At 38.4% G+C, this 22,008-nt stretch overlaps 1 protein-coding gene across 13 annotated transcripts in view; it reads left to right on the top strand.

Annotated features, from left to right (window-relative positions):
• Positions 1–22,008, top strand: part of SGK3 (serum/glucocorticoid regulated kinase family member 3) — a 148,958-nt gene that overhangs the window by 118,896 nt on the left and 8,054 nt on the right. For 12 of the 13 annotated variants that reach the window (XM_050802029.1, XM_050802037.1, XM_050802034.1 and 9 more), the window contains 9 exons: positions 1,976–2,033; positions 6,168–6,251; positions 6,351–6,482; positions 10,875–10,987; positions 11,083–11,119; positions 11,908–11,994; positions 14,044–14,139; positions 17,776–17,931; positions 21,433–21,522. In XM_050802029.1, the coding sequence (XP_050657986.1) occupies positions 1,976–2,033; positions 6,168–6,251; positions 6,351–6,482; positions 10,875–10,987; positions 11,083–11,119; positions 11,908–11,994; positions 14,044–14,139; positions 17,776–17,931; positions 21,433–21,522 (853 nt within the window). The remainder of the gene's footprint in view (positions 1–1,975; positions 2,034–6,167; positions 6,252–6,350; positions 6,483–10,874; positions 10,988–11,082; positions 11,120–11,907; positions 11,995–14,043; positions 14,140–17,775; positions 17,932–21,432; positions 21,523–22,008) is intronic. The other variant, XM_050802040.1, reaches the window with a different exon arrangement.

Genomic DNA, 22,008 nt, shown 5'->3' with positions numbered 1-22,008 from the left:
GTTTTTTCATTGTAGGCTTTTCCTACCCTTTCTCTACCCTTTTGCTCTACTTGGAGAATGATTATAGGCAGATGGGAGAAGTGGTCCAAGGACTGTGTCCTGGGACACTTCAACATTATGAGGTCAGGAAAGTATTGCTTACAGAGACTGAGAAAGAGCAGTCAGTAAGATGAGAGAAAAACCAGGAATATGGTTGCCTGAGGTCAGGGGAAGAGTGCCTGAAAGAGGAGGGAGTAATTAACTCTGTTAATGTTGCTGATAGGGCAAGTAATACGAAGATTGAAAATTGACCACTGGATTTCATAAAGTCATTGGTGACTTTTAATGAGCAGTTTCAGTGATGTGGTAGTTGGTATAAGACTGTGATCAGAAAGGGTTCACTAGAGAACTAGAGGAGAGGACAGCAGGTAGAGACAAGGAGTTTTCAAAACTTAGCTTGAAGAGTTTTTGCTTCAAAGGAAAGCAGATAAATAGGATGCTAACTGAAAGTTTGGTTTTAAGCATTCTTTTCTGTTGTTCATAGCATTGAACAAAAATGGCAGCATAAAAAGTGGAAGTTTTTTTTTTTTCTTTTTTTTTTTTGAGACGGAGTCTTGCTCTGTCGCCTAGACTGGAGTGCAATGGTGTGATCTCCGCTCACTGCAGCCTCTGCCTCCCAGGTTCTCCTGCCTCAGCCTCCTGAATACCTGGGATTACAGGCACCCACCGTCATGCCTGGCTAATTTTTGTATTTTTGTAGAGACAGGGTTCCACCATGTTGGGCAGGCTGGTCTTGAACTCCTGATCTCAGGTGATCCGCTCACCTCAACCCCCCCGAAGTGCTGGGATTACAGGCGTGAGCCACTGTGCCTGGCCAAAAATGGAAATTGGCTTTCAGTTAAGGTTAATCCCCAGCAGTTAACAGCGGGGCTTGGAGTATGGACTCAGCTCACCTATTTATTATGTTTGAGGGATCTGCATGTTTTTCACTGTTAGATTTGTTTACAAAGTTATTTCGGTACCTCTGCATATCTTTAAAGAAGAAAATAGTCCAGAAAGCAGGTTTTTGAAGAAGAAAAACATCTAAATATAGTTAAGTGTTTATCTCACTAATCTTTACCTGTCATTATTTAACCTAGTTCTGGTTTTACTCTCATATTTGAATTAACTATTTTTCTTTTTTTGATAATTAAGCAAATTTCAAATCCAAATGGATTTATTCCCCTCTTCCCATACAACTTACGAATTCAGACCGGGTTGGAGGAAACGGCTCTTTTGGCTGCTTAAGCTCCCCTTTCTGCTTCCGTGTGTTTTTGTCTAACAGCCAATGCTATTTTTACTTGATAGGTTAAGTTAACATAAATAAAAGGGCAGTCTTAGTATTCCCTCTTGCTTTTTTGTTCCTGGCTTTCCTGTATTGCCATCCATGAGAATAAGCTAAGAAGTCTTTTATCTTTAATGTACAACACGTGGTTTATATGTGAAACACTGTAATGACTTTTTTCTCCATCAGAAATTATTCTTAGCGTCTTTAGGTGTTCCAACTAACAGCTTCATTTTCAGAAGAATTACCACATGCTATATAGTCCTTAGAATGTATCACTAATTTATATAGTTACTCAGTTTCCTCAACAACATTGGGCCATGGTTAATAAAATAGGTTTAGATAGAAGCTATTTCGAGTTCAAAACTCTACATATAGGATATGCATATATCCTTTTCTCTCAAAGAGAGTATTATTGAAGTTCCTCTTAAGCAGAACTTAATGAGGCTTAAAGTTATGAAATGCCTTATCTAATCAGAGAGTAGATATTATTACTATTCATATTACCTACTATGTATGAAAGATGAAATGCTCAGCAGGAAAGCTGGAGTTACTAGGCTGAAGTGTTTTGTGCCTAACATTTATTTATTAAAGAGGGAAGTGCTAAGAAATGTTTAAAAGTTAATCTTTCCAATTTCTAGGAGGCTAATTCTTATTGTTAATTTATTTCAGTGCCAAACCAACTGACTTTGATTTCTTAAAAGTTATTGGAAAAGGCAGCTTTGGCAAGGTAAGAGTGTTTTGTGAGGTTTTTATTTGGTTTTTGTTTTTGTTTTTTTTCTAGAGACAGCGTCTCACTCTGCTGTCCAGGCTGGACTGTAGTGGTGCAGTCATAGCACACATGAACTCTTGGGTTCAAGCCATCCTCCCTCCTCAGCCTCCCGAGTTGCTGGGACTATACTCATACACCACCACGCCCAGCTAATTTTTTCACTCTTTTGTAGACAGGGCCTTGTTCTCTTGCCCAGGCTGGTCTCAAATTTCTTTCCTTAAGTGATCCTCCCATCCTTGACCTCCCAAAGTGCTGGGATTACAGATGTGAGCTACCATCCCCAGCCTAAAGTGTTTTTATTTTCTCATTCAGTAAATAAGTACTTAAGGAATTCATGCTTTATGGGTGGGAGCCACAGGACTTTTTGGCTTGTAGGAAATGGAATTAAGATACTTTCCCCACCCTCAAAATACTAACAATAATTAGGGAGAAAAGGCATCTACTCAAATTCTATAATAAAATTCACTTATTCAGAAGGTATTTACCCTTCTGGACCCTGGTTAGAAAATTACAGAATTTCTAACCAGGTAGTGACATGGTTACTACCTTTGTGGTGCTTACAATCTAGGGTTGGGGGAATAGTCAATTAAAAATATTCAGTCAAGTAAATAAGTACAAATAATAATAGTAGTGCAGGAAATGAAGAATAGGGTGAAATGACAAAGGACAATAGGCAGCTGAGGGAAGATTCCCACTTACATAGCTTTTCAGAAGACGTGCTATTTAAGCCAAAGTAGGAAAGACCAAAAGGAGCAGCTGTGTAAATAACAGTTTGAGAAGGAAATCAATGTGTAAAGACCCTGCTTATTTTCTTAACGGTGTCAGATGAGTCATGTAATTTGACAGTATAGCCATACCAAGGAAGGATAATCACTTAAGGCCAGGGTTAACAGGAAAGCATCATAGATGAAGTTATCAGAATCATCAAATATATTTAAGTGCTTTTTTGCACTGTACTTCAGTCTTTAGTAAAAATGGAATATGTAAGTGTTTAATCATATTTTGCTGTATTTGTGGCTTTTGGTAACTCCAGTTTGTTTTCTGAGTTTCCTTAAGACTAGCAACTGTGGCTATGCGATTAAACCCATGTATGTTTATTCACTCAGTAAATACATATTATCTGCTACATGCTGAGTATTGTGCTAGTATAAGCAATAGAAAGTTAGAAATGAATCCTGCTCTCTAAATCCCCAAAATTCTATTGGAATGCTAGAGATAGTTCTCATTAAGAAAAAAAATTATCTGTCTTTAAAAACAAAATTCTGTCATTAAAAACAAAAGCATTGTGGCACATACCTGTAATCCCAGCTACTCAGGAGCCTGAGGCAGGAAGATCACTTGAGTTCGGGAGTCCAAGACCAGCCTGGGCAACATAGAAAGACCCCATCTCAAAAAAAAAAAAAAAAAAAAAAGGCATTATCTTTTCGAAACTTAATGTTTAGATCTAGAGTCTTACCAGGATTTGGTTCTTGCATATAATGGGAGGCATAGCATCACAGTTCATTTTTGTCCATGTGGATAATCAGCTGATCCTATACAGTTTATAAAAACTTTTTTTTGCCATCTGATGGGCCACCTGATCTCCAGGGCCACCTTATGTATCCACTATTTATACCTTCACAGACCTGTTTTTAGAATTTTTTTTTTTTTTTTTTTTTTTTTTTGGAGACAGAGTATCACTTCGTCGCCCAGCCTGGAGTGCAGAGTGCAATGGTGCTATCTCCACTCACTGCAGCCTCTGCCTCCCAGCTTCACGCGATTCTCCTGCCTCAGCCTTCCGAGTAGCTGGGATTTCAGGCACACACCACCATGTCTGGCTAATTTTTGTATTTTTAGTGGGGACGGGGTTTTACCACATTGGCCAAGCTGGTCTTGAACTTCTGACCTCAAGTGATCTGCCTGACTCAGTCTCCCAAAGTGCTGGGATTAGAGGCATGAGCCACTGAGCCCACCCTCTTTTTAGATTTTAAGTTTTGTATTTCTGTTTCTAGATTGCATTTCTTTTCATTTTCTGTTCATTGGCCTATCTGTTTATCCTGACACCAGTACCACATTGTTGTGACACCTGTAGCTTGATATGCAACAGAATTAAGTCCTCCCTTCTTGTTCTTCAAGAGACTATCCTTAGCCCTTTGCATATCAATATAAATTTCAGAATCAGCATATCAATTTCTGCAAAAATTCTATTTGAATTTTATTGGGATGGCAATGACTCTGTAGATCAATTTGGGAAGAATTATCATCTTTACAATATTGTGTTGTCAAATCCGTGACCGTGCTATATTACTTTGTTAATGTAGCTCATCTTTAATTTTTCCCAATAATATTTTATGGTACTCTGTTTAGAATTTTTGCATATCTCTAATTAGATTTATTCCTAGGTGGGGTTTTTTTTTTTTTGGAGACAGAGTTCTGCTCTTGTTGCCCAGGCTGGAGTGCAGTAGCACAGTCTCGGCTCGCTGGAACCTCCACCTCCTGGGTTCAAGTCATTCTACTGCTCCCGAGTAGCTGGGATTACAGGCACATGCCACCACGCTCTGCTAATTTTGTATTTTTAGTAGAGACAGGGTTTCTCCATATTGGTCAGGCTGGTCTGGAACTCCCAACCTCAGGTGATCTGCCCACCTCGGCCTCCCGAAGTGCTGGGATTACAGGCATGAGCCACCACGCCTGGTCAGGTGTTTTGGGTTTTTTTGCTGTTGAAAATTGGTGTTAATTCTTGAAGCTGAGTATATGCGTTACCTAAGACACATTGGTTCTACTCCCTAGTTACATATCCAACCGAAATGAATATCCACTAGGAAAGGTATATACAGGAATGCTTATAGCATCATTATTCATAAATAATCTATCAGCAAGAGAGTAGATACATTGTAGTGTGTCATTTAATGGAATATTCTGCATAACACAGAAAATATGAGAACTATGCTATATGCCACGATGTTAATGAATATTTCATATAATTTAGAGTAAAAGAATTAAGACAGACAACTTTCCATATGATTCTAATTACATGAAATTCAAAAAAGGGCAAAAGTTATCTGTGTTATTTCAAGTTGACATGGTAGTAGTTAGTTACCTTTGAGAAGGAGAAGGGTGAGTCGTGACTGGGATTTAGCAAAAGAGAGGCTTTAGGCTACTGGCAGGGGTTTTTTTTCTTTGAACTGCATACTGGTTACATAGCTGTATTCACTTTGTAACAATTTATTGAGCTGTAGTGATGAGTTTTTCTATATGTATGCTATGTTTAATAAAAAAATTAAAATCTTGCAAAATGATTAGAAACCAACAAAGTGCAATAAAACGAAAGAAGGCCAGGTGCGGTGGCTCACGCCTGTTATCCCAGCACTTTGTAAGGCTGAGGCAGGTGGATCGCTTGAGCCCAGGAGTTTGAGACCAGCCTGGATAACATGACAAAACCCCATCTCTACAAAAAATTGAAAAATTAGCCAGGTATGGTGGCACACGCCTGTAGTCCCAACTATTTGGGAGGCTGAGACGGGATGATCACCTGAGCCTTGGGAAGGTCGAGGCTGCAGTGAGTCAAAATTGTACCACTTCAAGATACTCTAGATTTCTTCAGATTCTTTAAAGCCTTCAGATTCTTTATAGTGGCTGCGACCCAGCCCACTATAGAAATCCATGGCACTTTTTCCTCTGAACTCTTGTGAATTTAAAACCTGTTAAGAAAAATCTCAGTATGAAAGAGTACATTTTGATTACCTAAAAAACATTTCCTTATCCTTGTTAATATAGCCATGAAGTTTATAATAGTATTTTCTACGGTCAGTATTCTCTCCTGAAAGTACAGGAGACTTCAGGATTCAGGGCTGGAGCACATGCGTGCACACACACACAAAGTTCTCAAGCAGTGTAGATTTGGGCACTTAAATTTAGTTTAAAAATCTCAAATATCAACACATTAAGTGACTAAGAAATGGTGCCTGACTACTTGATTTTTAAAACAAAAACATGATCTAGGTCCCTTCTTCTTTTTATAAAATTTAAGAAGTATTGATGTATTGACAAGTGAATTATTTCTATCAAAATTTGAAATTTCTAATAGTGTACACTAATGTTTAACTATAACAGGTTCTTCTTGCAAAACGGAAACTGGATGGAAAATTTTATGCTGTCAAAGTGTTACAGAAAAAAATAGTTCTCAACAGAAAAGAGGTAAAATAAAATAGCTGTTGCTTCTCCCAAGCCCATTTTCTCAATTAAGAGAGTTGTTTTCTAGTGTATAATACAATTGATCTTTTGCCTTTTTTCCAGCAAAAACATATTATGGCTGAACGTAATGTGCTCTTGAAAAATGTGAAACATCCATTTTTGGTTGGATTGCATTATTCCTTCCAAACAACTGAAAAGCTTTATTTTGTTCTGGATTTTGTTAATGGAGGGGAGGTGAGTTTTATAATGAGTTTTCTAATATTAATAGTTTAGAAAAATAGCATAAAGTCAAAGTTTTTCTTGTAAGTTTTAGAAGGACAGTATAAAATCAGTAGCTTTTTATAGCAATAATATTCAAGGTACTGGCTGAATACAATGCAGGATGTGGAGAATAGTAACACAGAGCTTTTAAGCATATGATATAGTTGAAAAGGTTCATAAAAGAACCTTGATATGAAGCTGCTGGCTTCATGGACAGGTTTGTCACTAAACTATACAGCAAGAATAACATATTGAAATATTAGAATAAAACGTGATTTGTAATTTAGGCAATTATCTCAACAGTTGCATACAAATATTACTCCAGGTTCTCATTTTCCAAGATATGCAAATTATCAATCAGATGCTATAGTCCTCTAATAAGGGGCTCTGTGGTGGTAGCTTGGCTCAGTGGTTTGCACCTTTAGTCTCAGCTGCTCAGGAGACTGAGGCAGGAGGATCACTTGAGCCCAGGAGTTTGAGGCTACAGTAAGCTATGATTGCACTGCAGCCAGGGTAACAGAATGAGACCCCGTATCTTTAAAAACACACACACACACAAACAAAAAAAGCTTTATGATAAAGTCTGTTTTGGAAATGTTTCATGTTATATCGTTTCTTGGTGTTTCACAGTATGCCTCAGCGTGTTAAAGACTTTGAGAAATTCTGTCTTATACAAAGTCAGGATATCTTTTTTTTTTTTTTTTTGAGACAGTCTCGCTCTGTCATCAGACTGGAGTGCAGTGGTGTGATCACAGCTCACTGCAGCCTCAACCTCCTCAAATCCAAGAGAATTTTTTAAAACCATGCAGTCGGCCGGGTGCGGTGGCTCACGCCTGTAATCCCAGCACTTTGGGAGGCTGAGGCGGGTGGATAACGAGGTCAGGAGATTGAGACCATCCTGGCTAACATGGTGAAAACCTGTCTCTACTAAAAATACAAAAAGTTAGCAGGGCGTGGTGGCGGGCGCCTGTAGTCCCAGCTACTCGGGAGGCTGAGGCAGGAGAATGGCGTGAACCCCGGGAGGTGGAACTTGCGGTGAGCCGAGATCGCACCAGTGCCCTCCAGCCTGGGCGACAGAGCGAGGCTCCGCCTCAAAAACAAACAAAAAAACCATGCAGTCCCCTTTTTTGTTTCAACCAATCTCTTAAGTATTATGCAAAACTCTGATTCAGATGGATATTGAAATACACTTTGGGAAATGCTGCTATTATAATAATTACAATAATAACTTCCATTGAGTATTACTTAGTATCCATCACTCTGGCTCTTTGTACATATAATTTTACCTTCACAACAACTATAATAAGACTGACTGAGGCACAGAGAAACTAGGTAGCTTGTAGAAGTAATGTGGTAACTATCAGAGGCAGGGATTGAACTCAGGCAGCCTGATTCCAGGATCTAGGCAGCTGACTTCTCAACCCTCACACCTTTCTAATTTGTTTGGTCTTTGACCTGTGAATGTCTTAAAAATCATTGTAACTAATAGGTATTGTCATATCTTTACAAAGGGATCTTTCATCCCCCAATCTCAGAGCAGAAAATCACTGTTTCAAGATTACTGTAGTACATTTAACTGTAGAATAAAGGGAACTATAAGGAAAATGAGTTAATATTCTGCAAAACCAAAAGATGGTCAGACACACCTAGATCATTTTAGGGGAAGATTGTATAAAGAATGATTATTCACCTTTATACATCTATGACAAAAGTCCCTTAAGGCCAGGTGTGGTAGCTCAACACCTATAATCCCAGCACTCTAGGAGGCCAAGATGGGTGGATCGCTGGAGCCCAGGAGTTCAAGACCAGCCTGGGCAACATGGCGAAACCCTGTCTCTACAAAAAAATAACAAAAATTAGCCGGGCATGGTAGCATGCCTCTGTAGTCCTCAGGAGGCTGAGGTGGGAGGATTGTTTGAGCCCAGGATGTCACGGCTGCAGTGAGCCATGATCACATGACTGCACTCCAGCCTGGGTGACAGAACAAGACACTGTCAAAAAAAAAAAAAAAATCCCTTAAGATTCTTCAGTGTGGAGGCAAGATTATGCATCTCTCAGGCATCCTGATTCGCTGATGCAGGTGACCCCGTATTGTTTTCACCTTGAAGGTTTTCATTTAATTTTGTGTGTGCCCGAGTGCTGACAGGTAAAGAGAATTTATTGAGGCTTGGCACTTTGCAATTATTTTACATGCATTATGTCAGCAAATCACAACTCCTTCAGAAAACACTATTATGCCCATTTAATGAAATTTTCTTTCTTATTTATTTATTTATTTATTGAGATGGAGTCTCTCTGTCACCAGGCTGGAGTGCAGTGGTGCAATCTCAGCTCACTGCAAGCTCCGACATCCTGGTTCAAGCGATTCTCCTGCCTCAGCCTCCTGAGTAGCTGGGATTACAGGCATGTGCCATGACGCCGAGCTAATTTTTGTATTTTTAGTAGAGACAGGGTTTCGCCATGTTGGCCAGGATGGTGTCGAACTCCTGACCTCATGATCCGCCCGCCTCGGCCTCCCAAAGTGCTGGGATTACAGGCGTGAGAGACCATACCTGGCCAAAATTTTCTTATTTATAAATAAGAAAGGTTAAATAACAGTCTCAATGTTACAGTGCTCTAGTAAGTGTCAGGCCCTGGATTTAACCTAGATATCTCAACTGCAGAGCCCATTCTTTTTTTTTTTTTTTTCTTTTGTGGTTTTTTTTGTTTGTTTGTTTGTTTTTAATTATACTTTAAGTTCTCGGGTACATGTGCATAACATGCAGGTTTGTTACATATGTATACTTGTGCCATGTTGGTGTGCTGCACCCATCAACTCGTCAGCACCCATCAGCTCGTCATTTACATCAGGTATATCTCCCAATGCAATCCTTCCCCCCTCCCCCCTCCCCAAACAGAGCCCATTCTTAAGTGCCACCTTGTGTCTTTGAAATGTTCATGAGAAGCATCTAGTGCAGGTGAGATCCCACTGCAAGCTCCCTGCTTTATGTGTGGTTTCTTCGTGCTCTTTTAGGGCTCTACTTCTGAGACTTTTTTGTACAGTGACTGCTCACTGGCAAAGATTGAAAGAGGTAGTCTTGTCATCTGAAAGATGCAAGATAATGAAAAAAGGAGAATAAAATACAATAGAATGCCAGGGTGGGTGGAGGAGAAATTGAGTGGGTAATAGGTAAACAAGGGTTAAAGATGAAGAGAAAAGTTAGAGGCAGGAGGAGTGTGGTTTGCATACATTAATACTCTTATTTTCTCCCAGTGTTCATACTTAGAAATTTTAACCTTGACATATGAATACTTAGCTTTTTATACTACCTCGTATCTTTTTCAGAGCAAAGTAGAATAAAAACAAGTAGGTTGTATGATACTTGGCAGATAAGCAAGCCTCTCTGAGCCTCAGCTTCCACATTGATTTTCTGCATCAAAGTCATTCAGTAAAGTCCACATAGGAGACATCAACATTGAGGTGGTGGTTAAAATCATCAGAATGGATCAAGTTACCTGGCAAGGGTATTTGGAGAAAAAATAACAGTGGACCGAGGGCAGAAACGCTGTCGTCCCTGCATTTTCCGAGGCCAGAAAGGAGCAGAGATGGAATTCACCAAGACTCAAGGAGAGATTTTTGTCTTAGAAGCCAAGGGACCCAGTGGAAACTTCCCCCAGGCAGTAACCTTAGTTAAAGGCCAGGTTATAAGAAATAAATTAAAAATTAGGAAGTATAAGAAATGAACTAGAGAGTCCGACTGCTGTTTAGCTGCAGCCAGTTGCTGCTGCTGTGAAGAGTAGGCCTAATGGTCCAGAGCTTACCTTTCTTTAAAAAAGAAATTAAAACCGTGAATTTTTACCCCTAAATTCCCAGTTTTTAGTGTTACCAACTAATTCAGAGTTTCTGAAAAACAGTATTTGGCTCAAGTAAATTATATCTATGGAGATATATATTCATATGGTTATATTTGTTCTGCTGGGCACTAGTTTTTAATCTCTGAAGTGTTTGTTTTTTCAAATGGAAAACAGTCCAGAAAGGCCCTGTAAGATAATTACATGGCAATATCAAGATCATTGATCTTTATTGATAATCTTTTCCAGAGCAGTTGCCTGGAAGGGTGAGGACATTATTGCGTTGAGTAGTAAATGGGAGATGAGTGACATTAGCAAGGGTAAACAAAGACACGTGGTTAAAGAGAGAGAATGATTGTTAGGTGGGGACATGGATGAAGGGGAGTCACAGTTCTGTGCCTTGTTATGTTTTTAGCTCACATTCAAAGTAACAAAGAACCATTCCTACCTTGTATTTACCAAATATATTTGTCTAATGCTATGTGTGAATGATCCTAACATTCTCTCTCTCCTACCCCTCAACCAATTTTACAGCTTTTTTTCCACTTACAAAGAGAACGGTCCTTTACTGAGCACAGAGCTAGGTTTTATGCTGCTGAAATTGCTAGTGCATTGGGTTACTTACACTCCATCAAAATAGTATACAGGTACAATTTTTAAATATACTTGTAAAAATTATATATAACAGTATTTTATTTCGGTTTGTATTCAGTTTTGCTTTTCCTTCCTTTTAATTCGGTAGAGACTTGAAACCAGAAAATATTCTTTTGGATTCAGTAGTAAGTATTCTCTTTTAAAAATCTACTAGTTCTCAATTTTTGTTGTTGCTTTTATGCTTAGTGCAAAAAAAAGTCTCAGAGATTCTGTACTGTGTTATTTTATTTATATAACATTCTCAAAATGACAAAACTGTAGAGATGGAGAACAGATTAGTGGTTGACAGGGTCCAAGGGGATAGAGAATGCAAAGATAAAGGAGTAGCATTAGGGAAGTTCCTTTGCAATGGAACAATTGTGTCTTGATTGTGGTGGTGATTACGTGAATCTATACATCTGTGTTGCGTAGAGCTAAGCACACACACAAAGCATGCATGTAAAAAGTGAAAACTGAATAAGGTTGACAGTCTGGTTAATAGTATTGTACCAATGACAATTTCCTCTGTATACTATTTTGCAATTTCATGTGGATCTATAATTATGTGAAAATAAAAGGATTTTTAAAACTGTTAATTTATTGGCTGGGTGTGGTGGCTCACACCTGTAATCTCAGAACTTTGGGAGGCCGAGGTGGGCGGATCACTTGAGGTCAGGAGTTCAAAATCAGCCTGGGCAACATGGCGAAATTAGCCAGGTGGCATGCACCTGTGGTCCCAGCTTCTTGGGAGACTGAGGCATGAGAATTGCTTGAACTCAGGAGGCAGAGGTCACAGTGAGCCAAGATCGCCCCGCTGCACTCCAGCCTGGGCGACAGAGTAAGACTCTGTTTCAAAAAAAAAAGAAAAACTTGCTGAAAAATTGTCAATTCCTATTTATGCACTGTTTTATCTTACCGCCCCTGTATTTGTCAGGGACATGTTGTCTTAACAGATTTTGGGCTTTGTAAAGAAGGAATTGCTATTTCTGACACCACTACCACATTTTGTGGGACACCAGAGGTAAGAAATATATCTCATTGTCATTCATATAATCATGTATAAAATGCAAATATGAATTACGGATTGCATATATGAATTTAAAATAAGAAAAGTAGAATAAAAACTGTCATTTCAGCTTCTAGCCAGCTGGAAATATCTGATAATCATGCCTTGATAGTTGGGTATTTTTAACTGTGATTGTTAGATACCGCAAGACCCTTTTGAATAATCCAACAAATATAAATTATGTTTATTTGTTTTTAATGTCAGAAGTTTACCTTAAACTTCTTTACACATTTAATTATATTTCTTTTTTTGTTTTTGTTCTAAAATAAATATTGTAGAAAATTATATTTCTAATCCTTTAAAAATCACAAATTAGTGATGAAAGTGTTCTTTTTGTGAATATGTTAACAACATTGAATCACACACTTTAAATGGGTGAATTGTGTGGCATGTGACTATTTTAATAAAGCTGTTTTTCTTTTAAAAAATGAGCTAAAGCAAATATGGCAAAATATTAACACTTGACTATATCTCAGTTGCAGTTTATTGTTTTTTCTCATTTTTTTGTATGCTTGAAATCTTTTGTAATAAAATTAAGTGTTTACTTACCAGAAGAAAATAAAGCAGTGGATATGGAAAAAAAAATCACAAATCAGAATTTATTTACCAGACCATCCCATTTTCTAATCATGTTAGCTAGCAAAAATTATCTATTTGTGACAATAATGATAATCCTTACAAATCATATAAAACCTTTATTATTCATACTTCACACACAGAAACAAGTTTGATTTATTTTAAACTGTCCAAATTCCAAGGTATTTATAATGATTGTAGGTACCATGTAATATTTCATCTTTATCGTGGAGTACTTGCAAATACAATGTTGAAAATGTGTGAGAAAATGGCTTCTAATTGAGTTCAGAAACTTAATTAAAAGTATCTCTAAGTAACAAGTATTTACCTTGAAATGAGTTTTTCCTTCTTTTTTCTGTCTAACCCTGGTGCTTGTATATATTTATAACCATTCTGTTTTGGTTTATGTATGAAGAAACATTTTTTGTTATTGTATATTAATTGCATAGTTAAAATATTTTGGCATTTCTTTAGATCACATAAAAAAGCTTACGAGGAAATTACTTTCTTACATGTATTTCACATGGGAAGAGGTAATATATTTTGGAATGTAAAATTCAAGTTCACTATCTTAGATGTGTTAAGTTGTGATGAGTCTAAATTTCCTGCAAATTAAAATGTAAATAGACATTTACAACTTACACAAGTTTTCTAAATAATATGTTAGAGAATTGCTGTTATAATTCTCAAATGAGAATACAATTCATTGTTTTTTACTGAAAAGAAAAAAAAAAGGATTATAATTGCTACATTAACAATTCTTGCTAGGTGCTGTGGCTCATGCCTGTAATCCCAGCACTTTGGGAGACTAAAGTGGGCAGATTGTTTGAGCCCAGAAGTTCCAGACCAGCTTGGGCAACATGGCTAAACCCCCGTCTCTATGAAAAATACAAAAAACTAACCAGGTGTGGTGGTGCATGCCTGTAGTCCCAGCTCCTTGGGAGGCTGAGGTGGGAGTATCACCTGAGCCCAGGAGGTCGAGGCTGCAGTGAGCTATGATTGTGCCACTGCATTCCAGCTTGGGTGACAGAGTAAGATCCTGTCTCAAAAAAAAAAAAATGTATTTAAGAGGAAAACATGAGTAATGACCAAATGAACTTCTAAAATAATCTTTGAAAGACTTTTCCCACAAATACCTACTTCACCTATTGAGAATTATAGAATCTACCTTCACTATACTCTTTTATTTATTTTAACTGTCTCACAGTTTCCGAGGAGAAATGCAGAATACATGTATTTTGAAGTGTCCTACGTGACGTTACCTAAGAACCACTGGTGTAGACTGAGAATACCCAACCCACTGGAAATCTAGATAATTTGGTTTTAGTATGATAGCAACAACTAAAATTTGTTCAATTTCTCAATTATTTATAAATTTTGTCTTGATTTGTTTACCAAGTTACTCTAATATTTTATTCTTTTCTATAGTATCTTGCACCTGAAGTAATTAGAAAACAGCCCTATGACAATACTGTGGATTGGTGGTGCCTTGGGGCTGTTCTGTATGAAATGCTGTATGGATTGGTATGTATTTCTGTATCTCTTTATTCCAATGTATTCTCATTGATTTGATTGTCTGTCTCTCTCCCGCCTTAAGAATCTCATGGACACTTAGATAACACTAACAGAGCAGTAATAGCCGGTTTAAATTAGGAAAACCACATTAGGAAAAAGTACAAAAAGAGGCTGGGCATGGTGCCTCACCCTGTAATCTGAGCACTATGGGAGGCCGAGGCGGGCAGACTTGAGGCCAGGAGTTTGAGACCAGCCTGGGGAACATGGCGAAATCCCAACTCTACTAAAAATACAAAAAATTATCTGGCTATGGTGGTGCATACTGTAGTCCCAGCTGCTTAGGAGGCGGAGGCCCAAGAATCGCTTGAACCCAGGAGGTAGAGTTTGCAGTGAGCCAAGATTGTACCAGTGCACTCCAGCCTAGGTGACAGAGGGAGATTCTGTCTCAAAAAAAAAAAAAAAGGACAAAAAAAACCCTTTTTATTTTGTTACCAGTTTTTTAAAATTAATATAATTGTTTCTCTGTTATACTAATAACTATTTCAGATGTTCTCACCCCCCTGGCGTTTTTAGAAATAGACACCTGGTTGTAATATTAAAATTATCTGATTCCATTCAGTTTACTCAAATATCACTCTAATTTTAAGATAATGAACAGAAAATGATTTTTGCATTTATCAATAAATTACTGTATTTCAGAAGATAAGGTCTTTTGGTTTTTGCCTTTTATTTTGTTTAATAGATTTAATTAATACACAGGTGCTCAGCTTTTCCCATCATTGAAGATCACTCTATTCCCATCCCTGAAAACACCATGTCTTAAAATTTTTCTTGAAAAAAAGTAATGTTTATGCAGTCAGTTTGCCCAGTTCTTATTTAGTTAAAGACACGTAGGCTGGCCAGAACTTCTGATTAACAAGAATAAAGTTTTTTCACTACATTGAGTTAATATTATTCCAACCCAAAGCAAACAGTGTAGGCATTTTAGTTAGCTCAAATAGCTTTATAAGAGTACATGTATGTTTTTCTGTAGGCTTTATGACATGTTTAGAACAGTTTCTAGACTCCCTTTGTGGTCCCCTAAGTGTCCAGCAGCCTTGTGCTGGGAACAATGTGCAAATCCCTGAAGTCGCTGCTACGTGTAGCGCTAATGTTAAATGCTGCTGTCAGCCAAGACCTGAGCTGAGTGTCTATTTGCTTTTCATTGAAAACTGTGGAGCTTACAGTGAAATTTAGAACATGAAGTACATTTCAGAGCATTTGTTTTATCTTGCTAGTTTCAAATGATAGATTCCTGTGAAAGCCAACATCATCTCTTCTTTGCCCTTGACTGTGACCTGCATGTCAAAAGATCTAGTTGTCTGGTTATGCTGCTGACTTAGAACATTGGAAAACCACTTTATACCTGATTTCCCTTTAAGCACTGTTTATTTGCCATCTTCATATTTCAGAATCCTTCTAATTTATTTAGAGGACTTTGAAAACATATCATTGCACATAAAATGCAGTTGATTCAAAAGAGGACATTTGAAACATATATTTTATTAATCAAACTTTTACTGATTGTTTTAAAATGAAGTTTTATTTTGGCCAGCAGCAGTGGCTCACGCCTGTAATCCCAGCACTTTGGTAGGCCAAGGCAGGCAGATCACCTTAGATCAGGAGTTCAAGACCAGCCTTGCCAACATGGCAAAACCTCATCTCTGCTAAAAATACAAAAATTAACCTGGCACAGTGGCGTGCCCCTATAATCCCAGATACTTGGGAGGCTGAGTCAGGGGAATCACTTGAACCGGGGAGGCGGAGGTTGCAGCGAGTGGTGATCATGCCACTGCATTCCAGCGTGGGCAACAAAGCGAGACTCCATCTCAAAAAAGACCAAAAAACAAAAAAAAAGTTATATTTTAAAAGATAAGCTTTTTCTTTCCTACACAAAGGAAAAGTGACAAGCCTATAAAACTCCCTTAACTTTAAAAACTATGTATACTTTATTATTTTTACTTTTTTTTTGAGACAGTGTCTCACTGTGTTGCTCAGGTTGGAGTGCAGTGGACTTCCTTCACTGCAACCTTGACTTCCCAGGCTCTGATGCTTCTCACACCTCAGCCTGCTGAGTAGCTAGGACTACAGGTGTGCACCACCCCGCCTAGCTAATTTATTTATTTATTTATTTGTATTTTTAGTAGACACAGGGTGTTGCCATGTTGCCCAGGCTGGTCTCAAACTCCTGAGCTCTAGTGATCTGCCCGCCTCAGCCTCCCAAAGTGCTGGGATTTCCAGTGTGAGCCACTGTGCCTGGCCTCACTTTTTATTTTGTAAACTTCTGTATTGTCTAGATTTGTTACAAGCATATATTACTTTTCTAATTTTTACAAAAGGAGACTAAAAAGAAAAAAATGTCAATTTAATGTTTTAGGTCAGATTCATCTTATTTTATAAAAATACTAGTAACTAATATTTAAGAGGTTAAAAACAAACCCACAAGGGTAAAATATTAGAGGCCAGTCCTCTGGTGAATAAATTGGGAGTTTTTTTGGGAAAAAAAAATAAACAGTAACATTTTACATGGTAATTCCCCCTTTGGAAAAATGTTTCTGGTGCTCTGGATATATTAATTCAAAAGGAAGTAGTTTTGTAGGTTACATATCATGCTACTCAGGTTACCTTGCAGATAGAACCTGAGTAGCATGATAATCTTCCTTCCTCTTATTCCCAGAATACAGAAACCTGTACAGCTCATTTTTTTTTTCTCAAAAGTTGTTTGTTTATTTATTTATTTTATTTGAGATGGGGTCTCGCTCTGTGACCCAGGCTGGAGTGTAGTGGCACAATCTCAGCTCACTGCATTCTCCGCCTCCGAGGTTCAACCGATTCTCGTGCCTCAGTCTCCTGAGTAGATAGGACTACAGGCATACACCACCATGCCTGGCTGGTTTTTTATATTTTCGGTAGAGACAGGGTTTCACCATGTTGCCCAGGCTGGTCTTGAACTCCTGGCCTCAAGTGATCTGCCCACCTCAGCCTCCCAAAGTGCTGGGATTACAGGTGTGAGCCACCATGCCTGGCCTTTATTTTTACCTTAAATCTTTATAATTAGATGATTAGCTAATGCTTGTGTTGAAGCCATACCCCAAGTCTTTTGGCTGTCACGGTAGCATTTTTAATTCTGCAAAGTATAGTCATAATATTATCTCTGTCGTAAGTACCTAAGGAACATAATATCTACAGGCCTCCATCTCTACTAGAAATTCCTTTGTTTTAGTGAGTTTATTCCCAAGTCTGAAATTAATGTTTGATCTGTCTTGAACTTCCATTTCCAATGATTCTGTCATTATGCGTACGATAAGGTTGGTCATTTTCTCTAAAACAGATACTACTACAAGTTGTATATAATTTAACAGCTGTCTACAAGGTGGTATTGAACAAACTGGCCCTAATTCATTCAGTAAACACTTATTAAGCTCTGTGATGTGTTGGGTTTTAGAATCTCTTTGCTTCAAGAAGCCACACTGCAGGTATCTGCACGACCTAAAAGGTCCGTACATTTTTTCAACTGACTGCTCCCTCAAGATCAAAGCCATTTTAACCCCATTTTCGCATAATTTGTTTACCACTAAGTTTTATTTTGCTTTTTTTTTTTCCCAGCCTCCTTTTTATTGCCGAGATGTTGCTGAAATGTATGACAATATCCTTCACAAACCCCTAAGTTTGAGGCCAGGAGTGAGCCTTACAGCCTGGTCCATTCTGGAAGAACTCCTAGAAAAAGACAGGCAAAATCGACTTGGTGCCAAGGAAGACTTTGTATGTAACAGCTTTCCCAGCTCCAGCTTTATTTAAGCTTATTTAAAATTTGGAAATAAAGCTTTATTTTATATGGTGTTTAATTGAATGAATACAACACGAGGAGAATAGCAACATGGAAAAAAAGCATACTCGTCCCCATAGTTTTCACCTGTATTTATATAAAACTATATAGTATTTAAAGCATTTTCTCTTGCATGCACTTTCGCCCTGTCCACCACATACACTTTCGCACCCTGTTATTTACTTGATTTTCATTTATTACAAATTCCCCTCCCCTTCTTTTTAAAAAGTGTTGTGTGGCATATTTTCACTACCTAAACTTACTTTTGCTGTTTTTATTGCTAAATAATACTAACATTTTCATGAACTAATAACACAGAGACTAACCAACTAGTAAGCTTTTTGTTGAGGGTTTGGGACTATCTAAACATCTAAATCATTTCCTTTGGCAGGAATTTGTTAAGTGCCTCTTGTCTGCATGAGGTAATGTCTTTTGCCTTGAACGCTGAATCACTTTTTTTTTTTTTTTTTTTTTTTTTGGAATTTGGTGAGACCTCCTTGATATAATTAGGGAATCTGCATGTTTGTTTCAAATCAGAGTAATTAAATTTGTAGTGTAGTTACTGGCATTATGTTAGTGTGTCAGTAAATGCACAAAATATTAAGGAATATGAACTTCTAAATTGCTTTCTCAGATATTCTTGGAGGCTGCTTATCGGTCTTGAACCTGAGCTGTGAATAAAAGACTTTGCTGCTACTGCTCTACCCCCCGCTCCCCAGTTCAGCTGGTAGCTCTGCCAACAACTTCCTTTCCGTTGTTCCAGACAGTCTTGCTAATGTTTCACACCTCCTTGTCCTTTGGTCCATTTATTGAATTCATTGATGGAGATTGCAGCTCTAGATGAATCCAACTATCATCTCGTGGGCTGCTGAACAGTGCTAAAGAAAGTAACAAACTGGGCTTATTGGAAGCACTGTGAACCTTGTCTGTGCTTCCCCACTGTCTGGTAATACTGTGTTTCTCTGTGTAGCTTACTCTCCTCCTCTCTGTATAAACTATTTCACACCTTCTCTCCAGACTTCCCAGATGCCCTTTCTTCTTCTTCACTTTTAACAGATGATCTTGCCTTCTGTTTTGTAAGGAAAATAGAATCATCAGAGTGGAGCTAACTTAGCTTCCTGTTATCAAATCCACAGGCCTATATAAACCTGCAGGATCCTGTCATTTCCTTCCTCCTGTTGTAGTGGAAAAGGTCTGTTTCCACCTGTGCACTAGATCCTGTCCATTTGTAAGGAACCCTGTTCTTGCTTGTTTGTTTGTTTTGCACAAATAATTGCTCCCTTTTTTCTGGTTCCTTCCAGTCAGTAATTAAATGTTATCAAATCTGTTGCTTCTTAAGCCAAAAAAAACCCTCAGTCTTACAAATCTCCTGAGAGGTACTACTCTATCTTCTTCCCTTCTTAGCCAAACTTGTTGAAAGTTTTCTTTGTTCAGTCTCCCTTTCCCAAGCTCTTTCATTTCTCAGTCTACCACAAAATAGCCAGGAGAATTGCTGGATACTTTTCCTCAACTTACGCCGCCCTCAGCAGCATTTAAACTTGGCAACACTCTCCTGTTCCCTAGGCTTTTGCAAGAGCACACATACGTCTCATCTCAGGCTTTTCTTTCTGTATTTCTGGACCATTCTCCATTACCTCCTGTGTAAGCTCCTTTTCAACCTTCAAGTGTTGCGGTGCCCTGTTGTCCTAAACCCTCTTCTCTTCTGTGCTGTCTTCCTGGGCAATCTCAATTGATCCCATGGCTTTAGTTATCTGTGTGTTTTCATCTCACACATTTATATCTTTTCTTTACTCTTCAGCCCTCTCTTCTAAACTCTAGACTTACATAGTATCTGCCTGCTCACCACCGCCACTTGGAGTTCTTGAGAGTACCTCAAATGCCGCTATTGTCCCCCTATGCTCCCTTTCGTATTAAAGGACATCACTGTCCATGTGGCTGTTCAGGCCAGAAATCTGAGAGGCATTCTTGAGTCTTCTCTCTTCCTTACTTCCATATTCAACAAACAGCCAGGTCCTGTTCCGTTTGCTGCTTGAATCTTTCCCATATCCAGACATTTCTTTCTAGCCCCACTGCTGCTACTCTTTTCCTACTATTTGTCGTCTTTAGTCTGGTTACAGTGGTAGCTGCTTTTCCTTTATCTGGTCCTGACTCTTCAATCTAATTCTCCCTGTAGCCAGGGTGGTGTTTTGGGGGATTTTTTTTTTTTTTTTTTTTTTTTTTTTTGAGACAGGGTTTTGCTTTGTCGCCGATGCTGGAGTTGTAGTGGTGTTATCGCGGCTCACTGCAGCCTCAACTTCCCAGGTTCAAATGATCCTCCCACCTCAGCCCCCAAATAGCTGGATTACAGGTGCGTGCCACCACACTATTTTGTAGAGATGGGGGAGTCTCATTGTATTGCCCAGGTTGGGTTTGAACTCCTGGGTTCAAGTGATCCTCCCACTTCGGCCCTCCGGAGTACTGGGATTATAGGTGTGAGCCACTGCGCCTGGCCCAGGGTGGTGGTTTAAAAAACATTTCTCACCAACCTGATGCTTTAAAAAACAAACAAAAAAAAAACAGTTATGACATTCTCATGACTAAATCCCCTTGATGGCTTCTTGCGACCTTAGAGCAAAATCCAAAATGTTTAACATAGACCTGATATGATACAGCCGGTTTAGCTCTTGAGCTTCACCTTATGTGACAGTCCCATCCTTCCCTACACTGCAGCCATATTGGACTCTCATTTTCTTGACCATACTAACCTTTTTGCCACCTCAGAGCCTTTCTGGAACATGCTCTCCCCATTCTTTTGTCTGGCTGAATTCTTACTCATTTTTCAGACCTCTCATGAGATACTGTTTTCTCCAAGAAGTCTTTTTTAACCCACCAAATTAGATTGGATCCCGCTTTATACACTCCCGTGGCACCTTGAAGGAAAAAAAGCTAGAGTCAATACTGTGCCGTTGTTTGGTAATACCAACCCTGAGTGGGATATTTTTTTATTAGTAGAACTCATGACAGATTTTATTTCTACTCTACTGTATAAAGCTCTCTGCCCAACTTCTTTACCCCCCCTACTCCAGTAATAACACTAATTCTTTGTACCTCTGTAGTGCTTTATTCTTTTCATAGCACTTTATATCTATACTTTACACTGATCCTTAAAACCTACTTCCCCTGAAGTATTTAGGGCAGAAATGTTATCCCCATTTTACCAGTGAGGAAACTGACTGTGAAGAGAATACAACTTAAGTTTAAGTAGATCATTCTAAGTAACTTTTTTCAGTCTTTCTATTGCTTACATGAATAACATCATTTTGCTACACAAATAACATACACATGTTCCTAAAAAGAGTCATTGAGGGGCAAAATAGTAATAGTGTGGCTTCATAAAATTATGCAGTTAGTACTTAATATATTCTTCAGCATTAGTCAAACTTTTTTTAATATTCCAGCTTGAAATTCAGAATCATCCTTTTTTTGAATCACTCAGCTGGGCTGACCTTGTACAAAAGAAGATTCCACCACCATTTAATCCTAATGTGGTAAGTATATATCCAAATCTTCCTTTCTAAAATCGTGAAACATAATAGCAGTTCATTATAATTTTGAGACTAGATCTCAGAATCACCTGAATTAAATGGAGTCATTACCTAAATATTTGTAAAATATGTCACTCAGGGTTGTCTAGTATAACTGATAACTTTGGGGAGACCAGTAAGATTATAGTTAGATTAGCTTGATAAAAATATCTTCCAGGACAGTAATTGTAAAGTGTTTCTTTGGAATATGTGTAAGAAAAGAATGAACTCAATAAGTCAGCCAGGCATGGTGGCTCACACCTGTAATCCCAGCACTTTGGGAGGCTGAGGCGGGCAGATCACTCCCAGCACTTTGGGAGGCCGAGGTGAGTGGATCACTTGAGGCCAGGAGTTCAAGATCAACCTGGCCAACATGGCAAAACCCTGTCTCTACTACAAATACAAAAAAAAAAAATCTGGGTGTGGTGATGCATGCCTTTACACTCCCAA

This window comes from Macaca thibetana, chromosome 8, assembly GCF_024542745.1.
Source record: "Macaca thibetana thibetana isolate TM-01 chromosome 8, ASM2454274v1, whole genome shotgun sequence".
NCBI classification, from domain to species: Eukaryota; Metazoa; Chordata; class Mammalia; order Primates; family Cercopithecidae; genus Macaca; species Macaca thibetana.
This window is presented reverse-complemented; position numbering and strand designations above follow the sequence as displayed.